This window comes from Lineus longissimus, chromosome 12, assembly GCF_910592395.1.
Source record: "Lineus longissimus chromosome 12, tnLinLong1.2, whole genome shotgun sequence".
NCBI lineage: Eukaryota > Metazoa > Nemertea > Pilidiophora > Heteronemertea > Lineidae > Lineus > Lineus longissimus.
This window is the reverse complement of record NC_088319.1, coordinates 16,669,691-16,683,961: the sequence shown is the minus strand read 5'-3', so window position 1 is coordinate 16,683,961 and position 14,271 is coordinate 16,669,691. Positions and strand designations below refer to the sequence as shown.

Below are 14,271 nucleotides of genomic sequence, written 5' to 3'. Positions count from 1 at the left end.
ATGTTTTCAAACTTCAAAGAGATAGATGAGTACTCCAAGTACAATACCAGAAGTCATTTATCATTCCATGCCAAGGATGGGGGAGGAAATGTTGACTCTCAAGCAGTAAACAATAAGTCATCTGACATCATTTCCAAAGGTACATTGATAGGCCTACCCAATTCTTTGAAATGATCATTTCCAAAGGTTCGTTGATAGACCTACCCAATTCTCTGAAAGGTACAAACAACGTTTCTTTATAATGTTTGAGATTGGTATCGTTCGATTCCTCCGATTTGATCTGGTCAGATTGTCGGAATCGGAGTCGGTAAAAGTGAATAATTAAGAAGTTCAGTGATTTGATTCCTACTGCAAAAGTCACCTTTCCGAGGAAATCGGGTCGAAGGTACTTCTGACACATGGCGTAGGAAATGACCTCGTAGATACTACTGCAGTCACGAGATAGGCTGGGGCACCTGGCGGAGAGGTTTGAGAGGCATCTGGTCAGAATGGTCCAGTTCCGGAACAAAGGTACAAACTGCTTTCTGATTGATTTATTGTTTGTTTACTAATAACAAGAAAAGGAAGCCGCTACGCGACAATTAGGCGCTAATTAGTCAAGGGTCACATACCGTAGTGACTTGCCCTGGGGTTGCTGTGGGGTCTGTAGGGATAGGAAGCGGTGAAATATCTATATGTCAACACGGCCAGATTCACCAGTGTCACTCGGCTGGGGTCGCCGGGTGTCACGCCAGTTTTTCCAGGAATCGGGCAGGTTGGGTTCGGTGGCAAGTTTGTTTAGCCGACAAGAGGGAAATATGATAACTCTGGACATCGGGGTCCAGAGTCATGACATTTTCTCAAAGTTGTGGAGGTTACTATCCAAGCAATACTGAGACACTCTTTCGTAAAAGTGGTCTGATGTGAAGTGACACTCTTTCTAATTAACCAATTTCCTGATTCAATGTCTTAAGTAATTGGACAGACGGTGGACCATTTGGGAGGTCACCATCCTATCCTTCAAAAATAAGTGTGACGTTTCTTCCATCTTCGACCACCTAAGTTCCGTACAGATCTTTCTGATTAAGCACCAATTTCCGATTAACTTAACATTAGCGCTCCGACCTAAACAAATATGCACCGAAGTTTATTTTCCGAAAATTAAACACTCATCGTGAAACTTGATAGACGATCGATATGGGATATTCCGCGAACTGCTCCTGATGTCCTCAAAACCTGGTTAAACAACGCATAGTTCTCACTGAGATAAAGCAAACAACGCCATCAAGTACGGTGAGGTCAATATAGCGGTGTGCTCAGTTTAGTGTGATGGACCATGGCTTGGGTCCACGACAAAGAGCAGTTGGTTTTGAAATAGACTTATTAACGTTTACAGAGAGAATGGAATGAACGTAATGGGGCCAATTGAATCTGATGAAAATGAATATGACCCTTATCTCAAAATCATACTACAAGTTGTAAATGAGTCCGCTGAAGTCAAGTGTGGGAGTCCGCTAAAGGTAAGTGTCAGAAGCGCAGTGGCACAACGGTGACCGTCGGCCCTGAGATCGGGAGGTCCCGGGTTCAATACCCTGCCGGTGCCACTTTGCAACTCTTCAGTCATTGCTCTTTTTTTCTTCATTTTCTTCACTTTTGCTTGATTGGTTCATGCTGAGGGCAGCTGCTTCGCCCCATCTCACAGACGACAGCCATTTAACAATAAAACAATACAAATTGTATCAGTAACCAAACCACACAATGGTAATTGCCTTTAAAACACTCGTACGGTCACTAATTAGATTTATTGTTTTATAAACCTTGACTAATTAGGCCTAGTTGCCTGAATTACCTGCACCGACTTGCTTTTCATACACACCGCGTCATTTCCTCCGACTGATTTGTGATTCTTGCATTTAACCCTTTAAGAAGCAGACCCGTCACACCCTTTATGCTTTTGCGGTGATTTTGAAGTGATTTTTGCAATATCTTTAGTGCATGTTATTTTCTGAGCATGGGAAATTAACCCACACGTATCAGATTTTAACACCTTTCTTCATGTTCAAAGAGGGATTTTAAGTATCAAAACGCGTTCCGGCAAAACAAAACCTGATGCTTGCAGTTAATAACCTGATTAACTGGAATAAAAAAAGGGGATTTTACTAGTTGGCAGGTGGTAGTCATGCTGCAGCTGCAGAAAAGATAAAAATTCCAAATATTCCCTTGCTCGTCCTCCTGTGGAACTAGCAAATCTGTTGCGACGAGTACCACGCGCGCGCAAAATCTCTATTTGGGAATTGGTAATCAATTCATTTGATTTGTTTTTGTTTTACTTTTTTGCTTGCCTACACTAATCAATTATCAATATAAATGATTTATACATGTATTGATGGTTTAAGACAAATATACTTTGGATGACATCGATTATCACCCCAGGCGAGAAAAGAGCGTTTTTTTATTGCCAGTGCGCGCAAATCACATATCTGTTTTTTCTCATCAGGCCTTATTTTCCGGCATTCTCATAACAACTTCAATATTGCAAGTTATTATATAGTGATCAAATTTGTTCAAAATGGTTACTCTGGTAGCTAACCACATCGGGGCAGGATAGCCCCCCCCCCCCCCCACGACGACACTCTAAATATGACACGTTAGGTGTAAGGACCCATGTGTCTATACCCTTTCAAACTCAACCCGTTGCGAGTAGTGCCACTAAGGTCTCAAAATTCACCCAGACTTTTAGTCATTCCAGAGCACGTCGTGGGACTGTGTTGACGACAATCATATTTGCCCACTTGGTTCTCATTTCAAACAAACATATATCAAACTCATGTCAAATAATAACCGTTTAACTACTACGCTTTCCAATCAAGGTTCTGATTGACATCAACAAAACGTTACTGGCCCAACCTCCTTCTAGTCATTTCGCCGGTAACCTCCGTCGAAACAACACCGCAGAGACAAGCACAGACGGAGAATTTCTCATTGAATAACATTTCAAAACCCTTTCATGGAATAATGTGTGCCTAAATTTCGCTGATAATCGCGGATTAGCTAACATAGAAAACTAAAATCGGATTTCAAACAAACGATTTTCTTAAAATCCGCGGATTATTTTCATAAAAAGCAAAAGGGAACTTTTGTATTGTTGCGGCGATTTATAATCGTTTCGCCGCTTTCCACTAGGAGTGTGAGCGTTCTGCGATAGTTGTCGGCAGTAGAAAGTATCACGATGGCGGCTGGGATGGACGCGCCGCCCAAACTCGCTTGGATTTTATCATTTTTATGCGGATTATTTACAATAATTTACGGAAATGAAGGTAGGTACCTCTTTATAATTGTTATATCTATCTATCCTGCAAAACTCAGCGGTTAGATCGTGTTCTAAATAGTGTTTCTTTGCGATCGTTAAGGCGCGTTCTCAGCTACTGTGTACCATTCTACTGTGCTTGCGTTTGTAGAACGATAGGATATAAATGTAGGTTGCGACTATCGCCTCGGTCAACTATGGGTCGCTTGAAAATTACATTCGACGCTGAGTTTTAGTGAAAATCCTCTTGGCTGTTGAATTGAGTCTTTTTTGGAAAAGGCTATCATGGCTATTTGGGCCAGTTTTCAATTTTTTATGCAGGCCTAGATCTCAAAGTTGTTGGGAAAGTGGCATTTTGTTTTAGCACTAAGAGCTCATAAGATAATGCAATTTATTATCTGATGCTTTTGATTATATCAATTTAATTCAACTACTCTGTTTGTTTTTTAAAAGATTTCTTCATATTGGTCAAGGTTTGCTTCAGAATCTATCATCATGTTGTTAGGTGGAGAGAAAAATGTCAGTAGGCCTACATTTTCCCATAGCTTTCAAGTCACCACAGTTAAGTTGGCTTTATTAAAAATCTTTTTGCTGTATTTGACATTTTTGGGCCACTATACTCAAAGTAGTAAGTAGGCGTAGGCCTATAAAACAGGTATTTTTCCCTCCTGGATACAAGATGAAAATTGATTAAAGGTATTTTCCCACATAACATCATTCAACCCCTGCCTTACAACCAAAAAGGCCTAAAATCACAACTAATTAGCAACATAGTCTAATTAGAAAATAATGCAAGCTTAAAAAATAAAACCTTCATTAGTTCCTATTAAACAGTTTTAACCCTCACAGATTTTGTCACTAACCCCTATATTCTCCCCTTACCCCTGGGGTGGCAATGACTTGGTGCCCCCTTGGTGCCCCCTTGGAGGAAGGTGCCCCTGAGTCTGGTATGGGGTCCCTGCCACATAACACATTCAAATACAGTTGCTGTGGCTCCTGACAAAGGTCTATAGACTGTGTCCCTTGGGCCAACAGGAAGACCTCTGTCCTGGGACGTGTAAACATGGCAATAATAATGACAGAAACCTCACAAATTTTTTTATTGTTGGTGTTCGTGGACTTGTTAAATTCTGGTGTTAGTCTGAATCAACATTTAATCGAACGTTTTCATCGAAATCAAATTTTCTGACCATCTGCTTCAGAGAGAAAATTCAAAATGTACACCTTCGGATTACACCACAACCAAGGTTAATGCCTCCGCTCTTTTAGTCAGCTCAGCTTGGGACGATATATATCACTAGAATCGGAAAGTGAATCAGCTCCTTGGTCATCAGGTCCCGCCTCCTGATCACCGGCCATTTGCCAACTCGCGTAATCTCGCTTAGGTCCGGTACGCGATGTATTCTTGTGTCTCAGAAATCGATAATCAATATCACTGTCTGTACCAACTTATCTCTGTTTTTAGCGGTGGAAGAAGTGTTTTCTTAATAATAGGAAGTAGTAATAGGAAGTTAACACACAGTAACAGGATTTTAAAATCATTTGAAATATTTTTTTTTCTTATTGCAATTTTATTGTCGTTTGAATATTATTATTGAATTGAACATATTTTGGAGTGTCTTGAGAAAACTTTTCGATCTGGGAATTGATCACTCAACACTTCAGTCAAATTGATTCCCTACATTCTCATGTGGGCAAAATCATTATCAAAATGTTTAATAAATCAACAAATCAGTACCTAAATTATGAATAAAGACACCCAGATGAAACTGTTTATCTGATTATTGGGAACTAACACCCAATAACAAACAACATTCAGTTTCCGTGCCTGAATTGGTGATTTTTGTCAGTTTCGAAATGATTTCCTATATCCATACCTTTTTTTCTAATTCTCAACACACCCACTGCAATTCTTTTTTTTCTTGGTATTGGTATTTTCCACTGAAGTTGATCTCCCCTAATTTAAGGCACTGGGCACTCATGCTGATTAAACTTGACTGAAATCTCTAATTAATTTCTTACAGTCATTTATCTGACCAGTTTGAATCACTATAAAATAAATCTCTTTTTACCAATCTGGATAAAGTAGGATATTTCAGCAATAAAATTGTAGGACTTCAAACTACTAATGATTAGCATTGAAGTTCCCTATAGTCACTGGTTTCTCAGTTGAATACACCCTTTTGTCACACACAAAATACCTTTAAAATCCCCTTAAATTTCTTACACTGCCACAAAAACACATCCTATTTCGGGAGCCTTATCCCTCTTTATATCTCCAAAGCTCCATGGTGGGATTTATACTTCAAGAATGCCGGATTTCCCGACCCAGTGCCCACTGGGAAGGAATCCAATATGGCTGTCCAGCGGAGAAGTCACAACATGCCAAATAATGGCCGCTTTTGCCTGTGTTTTCAAATCACTTTCCCTATACTTTCGTGTGCCATTATTTGTAATTATTATGCATGATTTTGCCTAGTAGGCCTATTTTTCCAGTCAGTTTTGAGGTACTTACATGACATATCACATTGCGTTCATGGTAACTTGGCTGATTTATACACAGCCATGTAGAACTTGACCATGACACAGTCTGTAGTTGACAAGCATGAAGTTTCTGCCAGTGTTTCTCTTGGCTAGTTGTAATTCGTGCTCATTTAAGTCAAGCAAACATTCACTCTCTAAGTCATCATGACTTGCCAAACAGTCATAGCATGTATTTAAAGCATCCAAACCAGAGCAGATGGAATAACCATGTACCCAGCCTCCGCGGCTCTCCAAATATCATGTACAACCTCAACCTGTCCTCCTACATGGATGTCTTCACCCACTGTCTATCCACATGGCTCTAATTCATGGAATGTGAATAATTCAGCGCCACATGTGCGGAGAGCGCATGGCAGACTGGCGTCCCCACATCCCCTGACTCCACCAAGTCCCGAGAGGACTTTGGCAGCGGAGAGATTCAGTCGCATCTGGTTACCTTATGAATTCTGTATCAGTTCACCTGATTTAGAATCGAATATTGTGCTGTGTTTGCTGCTAAAATGTCAACATGAACACTCTCTATCAGGATTGGTACTTAGTAGTACAGTTAGTGTACATTTTCAAGCCTGAAAGTTATCTTTGCTCCCATTGTCTTCCCCAGTATTTCATATGATATACTAAGTGAGATTTTGAGAGAAAAAAACGCAACTTTGTTTTGGCTTAGTAGTGTCAGGATGCATCAGACATTCCTATCTTGAGTGGTTTAGTTTTTTAGAGAAAAAAAACTTGTTAAAAGATGTGAAGTGATAATTTTTGTGGGTTTTTTTGGTGACGCTCATTTTTTAAACATTTTGCTGACGAAACATCCTGGCTTCACCCATTGTTGCCATTCCATCTGATTTTTCACAACCAGCCAAAAAAATTCGAATTTCAGTTTCATTTTGAAACAGACTTCGTTGTCTCCAGTACCATTTATCCTCAATTTCAAAACTTGAAAATAGTGAAATTTTGTTTTCATCCAGTACCCGGCCGAGTCCTCAGGGGGTCTTCCCCGGTGACGAACACCATGTCGAATAGTGTCATCTGCTTCATTATGTCGCCTTTTCCATTCAGCTTCCCATTGAAAACATATGCTGGCTCACTCGTCCTCAAAAAACTTATTCCACCTTTGTGATCATTGCAATTGTCCAGTATTTTTCTGTGATGTTTTTTTGAATCCGTTGGCATGGTTATAATCTCTATCAATGGATTCTGTGCAATTTCACGGAATATGGGTAATGTTGTTATAACTTAGACATTTGTCGGAAGAAAGTGAAGTTTGTAGCCTCGGGGAGTAGGTCATGTATTTGGTTATGGTTGTATTGGAAAACCTAGACTGCAGGGGAAAATGGATTTTGTTTTTCCGCACTAAAAAAGAATGGAAAATTGGATAATGAAATGGACTTACGAGTGTTGCCTGCAAGCTTTTGTGGAGAAACTAATATGAAAATGGATCCTGCATAACTTGACTCGGAATTGGGCCTGATAGTTTTTGAGAAATGTTTAGAGAGCTCAGGGCAACATCAGTCATAACATCATGAAATATGCTTGACCTCGTATCTTTGAACTTTGAAAGAAACCTTGCATCGCCGAACCATGCAACCTCCAAACTGGAGATTCTCCATATCGTAACAGCCGAACAACTTTACACATGGACGAGTACAATAACGCAGTGTAAAATCCTCCGTGCCATTACTATTCATCAACGAAGCCACCTCGAGGCAGTTTCGGATATTTTCGTAACAAATCCCGACTCCTGCCCGCTGTGGGCGAAAGGCCACACTAGAACGGCAACACGTAGTTATTATGTTCAAGCCAACGATAATTTGCGGACAGGTTCTCTAACCAAGAGCGTGCAACTCTCACAAGGGCGCAGACGACAATGATGCAAGCCTGGAGCAAGGGAAGACAACAATGGCACCAGGGTAAAGATGACCCGTGACAGTTTTCCATTCTTGACTCAAACTGCGATAGTTGCGCTCTCACAAAAATGGATTGCCTTCCTTTCCTGCTCTAACCAAACAAAGCAAATCCTTGTAATGCTTGCATTCACCACTCATGATGCCAAAGTACCATTTCATTTGAGAGGTCAAGAACATAAAAATTTCCTAAAAGATATGTCAAGCAGGTTGATATTCATAACTTGTTCTTTAATAGGACGTTTTGAATGACAAAATGTTTGTCTCCTTCATTTTGGGAGAGCAACTCCGGTATTTGCAGGCTTGGATGAAATTGGTCGAGTGTCAGCAAACAGATGCTTGCTTTGTCTTTCAAGAGCATACAAGGATCTGTTTAGTCTTAATATTGTCTTCAATTTATCCCTCCTTTGTGTCGTTTTGGCAAAACCTGCTGAAATGTTCTGAAGTGGATCAGTCAACTTGAAAAAGGGGTAAACATTGAGATAAGAAGAACAAGGGAATCGCCAAAGCAGTGCAAGAATTTCATCGTTTGTTATTCGGCTGCAAATGGCTTTTGTCTAATTTCACCAAAACTTGTTCAAATTTCCCAAAGAGGGAAGAAGTGCCCAATATTGAATAAGGGTTAACTTCCAGACAATCGAATGAAGGAACACCCAACTGTAAATCAGTGGACCATGGTTCAAGTATCTCTTGAAACTGTTCGAGAAACATACTTGAGAATTGCCAAACCCTACCAATGAAATGGCCAATCAAGTTATATTCAAGTTCTTGTCAGGAATAAGGGGCTGAAGAGGATTATATTGTCATGGTTTATAGGTGGGCCTTGGGCATATTTGGATTTGGCCCTGGGAAACCCTCAAGGGTTCCTCGTTGTTGACCTTTTGGGGCAAGGAGATTATGAGATTGGCCTTTTCAGCGACCTTCAACACTTTCTGTGTCTGGAGCTTGTATATCCATTGACCCAAGACACCTCTGATAACTATGGCATGCCATACCAATCAGCTCGCCTGGAGTCTGTTGCTACCAACTTAAAAGCAATTCAGACTGTTGGCTATTGGCAAGGTTGAAATTAATTTGTGAGAATTTCCTTCATGAGAGGAGGGTCAAGACACCCCAGTGGTTCAGTGGTGGCACGGGCATCAACACAGACATCCCACAGTCCAACTATCTCCATTTTGTTCTCTCTTTATGAACTACTTGATGAAGTCAACGAGAGTTCAAAATCCAATGATATGAATGCCTCGTTTATAACTTTATACTGCAATTATAGTTAGGGTAGGTACTAAAGTTTGCTCAGATAAAGTATCATCTGCTTCAAATGGACTCTTGTACAGCATTCTGTGTCCAAATAACTCTCCTAGAGTTCAAGCATTATCAGATTCTGTCATTTTATTGTCTCGGAAGAAAAATGAGTTGGGTTTGCTAGCGAGAAGGACAAAGAAAGCGATGGACACTCCGTCATTGTGACATCGGTGAGCACCCCAAGTCATCAAAAACATTACCGTGCCAACATTGTATCATTGTCCAGAATCTGGTGTTGCCAAAAATATCAACCAGACAAAGAGATGTAAAATTCGAACACAGAGATTTTACACCAGTTACGAAACTTGGAATGATCGGTGATGTCGCTGGAGTTTCAGGGATGTTGTACTGACAATGGCGCTAAATCTGTGAACCCTTTGTACGTTATTTTTAACTCCATAGACCAGAACATCGCATTCAGACTGTCCAGGGCGATTATGCAGTATTCTGAGGGTGATGGTGGCTGCATCTAATGCCACAAATCAGGCGAGACTAAGACCCTTTGGTAGAAAAATAGGGTGTAGTTCCATGGTCAGTGGAATATGAGGGGTCTTGTCCCATGTAGGAGATCTGTAGTCTCACAGATAAGCCCTTCCTGACAATGTCCAATCCAGTACCTGCTGATGTGTTTGCTGTCCAAATCTCCGTGAAATTTTCTGAACATTCGCGTAGAATTGCTGTTCTTCGCTCAGCACTGACTGTCCTTTGAAGGTCACAAAGTAGAACTAACATGTCTGGCTTCAAAAGGTTTACACTCATTGCTTGGCATACCATGATGGTCTCAGCGGAACTAACGAGACTTTCTCCAAGGCTGTCTTTAAAAATCTACTGCAATTAATTCTGTCTGGTTGACCTGATCAGGGACCAATCGATGGAATGTTTTGTAAAATCTACTGTTTTCCATGAAGGCAAGCATTTTTGTCACAAAAACCTCAAAACTTTACACTGAGCACCTTGGAGAACTGGGAATTGGCAATTGCTTTGATTCCAGTCAACACTGTTCCTATCGATATCAGTGGATCCACTGCATTTTTGCTCTAGCCATACTGATGAACCCTTGGCTAAAAAAAGCTGTGAGGAGACATGTTTTGTTTGGGGCCAGAACGTGAAAGGTTTGCACTTAAACCTGTCAATTGCCTCTAACTAATGATTGGTGGACAACTGAGCTGCCAATCAATTGCAAATCAATTACCGGCATCCATACTTTGGATTTCCGATAGATGCCTCACGACAGAAGTGAGAGTATGTTATGCTTTTCACTACCTTTGACCTTGCTAATAATACTTGATGGACAGGAAGGACCAATTCGGTCAAATGAACTTCAAATCAGATGTTCCATACTTTGTTGATGAAATACCAAAGTGATGAATAGAACTTTGTTGGTGCCTTGCCTTGATTTACAGTTTTTGATTTTCGATAGTGCTTTTGAAAGGCGATGGTATCGTATTTCACGATGCAAGAGTTGTACAATTAATTCTATTTACATATGTTTTTACTGCAACTGACTGTTAACTGGATTGCACATCATTCTCATTCGTCACATTCAAAATGGCGAGGTTGTGCTCATTTGCTCATGCAGCTTATTACAATAGTTGCGACCACAACAAACATTACGTGAAAGTTTCATGTCTTTCCAAACACGGCCAATAATATTTCTATATTAGTCTTCATTATGTAGTGAAAACAACGGCATGGCCATCGATAAATAAATGATCACGTTTTCATTATTGGGAGTTCTTGGTCTTTGATGACGAAGCTCTCAGGGGGCTATTGATTGGAAGGGAGGGGGTTGACTCAAAACAAAGGCTTGCTTCTGGAGAGTGATTGAAACGTTTGTGGTCAACAGGGGGCATTGTTAGTAATGCTTTGGGGAATTCGTGAGGGCTGGGGGGTTGTGTAAATCGCCAGGTGTTTGGAGAAAGGGTAAAATAATAATGAAAGTGTGATCAGTGAAGGTTTGTCCAGTTTTAACCGTGAGAGGAGATTCCATTACAATGAACAACATTTCTGGACGAAAATTAATGATAAACTTGTGAAACATTCTACTGATTGATGTTCTTGATGTTGAGGATTGATGGTGATCAACAGCCAGTGTAGTGATATTGTCGTCAATTCTGTACCAATGATAGATTAGAGATCCTGGGTAGTAATCTACCATACCAAATCGCACCCCATGCACACCAGGCAAAGGGCTTGGCCCCCTAGTGGCTGTGCCCCAAATGACCAGTGCGACCCACACCTGTGCCGGTCACCCCTTGTCCTGTTGCCACAAACAATGCAAAACAACAATAGGAAATAATTAACGCAGGTAGAAAATTGGAAACAAAGACTTCTCAAAGGAAAACCAGCTAATTACCAGGTTAAATATTATTTCTGTATTGTCCTTACAATCTTCTTGAGTGGTCAACTTAGCCTAATGGTAGCCAATTACAAAAGCTTAAAGACAATGCTTTGTGTTTTTCAAGCGTTCATTCATGTTTGTGCTTATTTCCTTTACATTGCTTACAACTTGTTTTGTAGTTTTATTTGGTTGGCAAATATGGCCTATTTTTAATTTGTTGTCATTAAACCTAAACCGAGAGTGATAAATGTCTTATGAGTGTAGACTTACTTCAATTACTTAAATTTAGTTTTTTCAAAATCTGTCATTATCACAAAATGATTGGCAATTACACAAATCTGTATTTTTAGTTGTTCTCAATTTCAGGGTTATCAAAAAGAGCGCTGTTCTCAAAGTGAAATGAACAGCCATCTCAGTAATTTAAGTAAAAAGATCTAGTAATTATGTGTAAAGCAAAATAACCAATTAAGGTGAAACAGCCAGTTAGTTGGTTTCACATGTCTGTTGATGGTAGTACTGAAAGTGGTAAAGAACAACACTTGTGATCAAATTTAGAGGTCACTCTATCAAGGAAAAGAAACACTTTGAAAACCCATCATCATAATTGGCCTCGTAAGGTCTGTACTAATTAGAGCAATCTTGTTTTACTGTGTGTTTTGTCTGCCAATTATTGGTCTAATCATTTCTAGATCACTGGAGCAGACTCACTTTGCATGTTGATATATTGCAAAATTGGGTGCTAATTATCTCTGGCTCTGTTTTATGAGGTGTTTTTCCTCATGTGGGATAGAAAATAAATATAATAGGCCAGCTTTTCAATTATCTAGAAGTGGTCATCCTGTATTTGCTATAAGAGAGCCCAAAGGATCTCTCCAACTGACATTTTTTTTAGAAATTTTAAATGTATCTAATTGGGTTTGTTGCTAAATGATGGACAGCAGGCCTAGCAGGTCCATATTTAATAGGCCTAAAGAAAGGGGCCTGATAGTAAAAAGGGTGTCCTCTTCCCATCCTAGAGAACCAATGCTACTGCCTGCCCCCCCCCCCCGACCCTGTCCGCCTTATAGCACTAGAGATCGAAAATAGATTGGTCAGCAAACTGGTCTGGAAAGTTATCAGTTTAGCGAATCCGTGCCAAAAAACGTAATTTGCTCTCTATGTAATTCGAATGTTTCGTTGTAATGATGCTGTAACAGTTAACCATCACTTATGGCCCTCAATAACGTTACACATAGTTATCATTCTAAATGATCCTAATTAAACGTTACCAATCATACAGCAGTTTGCGTAAATAAATGGCTAAAATATAGTGATTTCCAACGAGTAAATTACCATGTATGCTTACAGAAAGATAAGTGATGAAATCAGAAAATTGCACAGTTTTCCTCTTGGTCGTACAATAAGTGAGAGTGAGAGAGTCGGATTGTTACCAGGTTTCAGTTCGTCAAATTCTGAAGTTAAATCCATGTATCATTTTAACGATTTTGTATCTCCGCTGAGATCTCATGCAAAATTTCCATTTCTAAACCTGCGCTAGCCTTATGCATTATCATTATCATATCGGCCATTCTCCGCCTATGCCTTCATGCTTTTGATACTTCTCCGGCCCAGATCATTAGTGACTCGCGGCCATTCTCCAACCAAGAAAATTGGAATGTCCCGCTGGGTTATTTTTCCCTCGTCCATTCAGTTCAATCAGGGCATATCGAAGCGACCAATTTCACAATGGCCTGGTTATCATTACTTTCTCTTAGTGTGTATACATTGTAATTTCAATGATCCAAAGTATACATTCTTTGTTTGATTGTGATAAATTGTCTCCAAGTTTCGTCTTTGCCTTGTGGTCATTTTAGATTGTTTTGATCTGGCGTGCTGGCAAGTGTGGCCAGAAATCGTTCGGACCCATGGAGTGTCTACACAGACGTGACTGAGTCGTAGTAGATGTCATCGCCTGTACGTTGAATAGCACAAACCTATTGTCCGCCATCACCACAGCTTAATACAGCGATGCACGCATCAACTCTCAAGTGTTCCCGCGAGCTCGATTGTGTCTTCGCGAGTTTTCATTGTGGAGGACCTCGTGAGTTTGATTGTGTCTCGTGAAAACCTTGCAGGTGATCTTGGTTACATGCGGGCTCTTCATCGACGTGAGCAGGAAATCCAAATAAAACAATTGTCGCTCATGCACCGAACGAATCAAAGAAAAGTGCACAGTTTCCTGGACTGATCGATACTATTCTACACTGCATTGGAGTTGTATCATTTTCCCATTAACTAAGGACAGACTTTTGTTACGGCGATGGGAAAAATTCAAAGTTTAGTCGGTCGGTCGCTTGGTATCATTGAAGTAATGTCTCGCAAGAAAGCATTGGCGCCATTGATCAGCTAGCCTTTCTTCCTGGTTGTTCCTGAGATTGAAGTGAAGGAGGCGGTCTGCTGTCTCGCTTGTTTCTATCAAGTTAATGGCTGCTGTCTGGTTCCTAACCCAGTTCTCGTATGGTTCCACTTTCCTGCTCAGAGCTATCAATGATCAGCTGGGCCTTTCCTTCCAATCTGTTCTTGAGAGCATACAACAGTCTGCTGTGTCCTCTTATGTTGATGGCTTTAGTTCCTTGTCAATGATCCTAACCCAATTGTCCTTCTTCGCGTTTCTGCTTTATATCTCCTAAGAGCTAGATATCTGCGTCTTTGATGTGCTCTATACCTAGAAAATCATCTCAATTTCATCCAGTTATGATAAAACTGCTAAATCTAAAGAATCAAAAAATGCCCAAAAGTTAGACTTCTGAAGACAGTTTTTTGGTAATGTGGTTTATATCCATTAAAATGTACTTTACGAAGACCCAGCTCAGCTGCTTCTAAAATCCATTTAATATAATGTTGCATTAGGATAGTTTGTA

At 40.2% G+C, this 14,271-nt stretch overlaps 1 protein-coding gene across 4 annotated transcripts in view; it reads left to right on the top strand.

Annotated features, from left to right (window-relative positions):
* Positions 1–2,918: 2,918 nt before the first annotated feature.
* The window catches only part of LOC135497316 (ephrin type-B receptor 1-B-like), a 99,775-nt gene continuing 88,422 nt past the window's right edge, over positions 2,919–14,271 (top strand). For all 4 annotated transcript variants that reach the window (XM_064787122.1, XM_064787121.1, XM_064787119.1 and 1 more), the window contains exon 1: positions 2,919–3,296. In XM_064787122.1, coding sequence (XP_064643192.1) covers positions 3,209–3,296 — 88 coding nt within the window. In that variant the 5' untranslated portion in view covers positions 2,919–3,208. The remainder of the gene's footprint in view (positions 3,297–14,271) is intronic.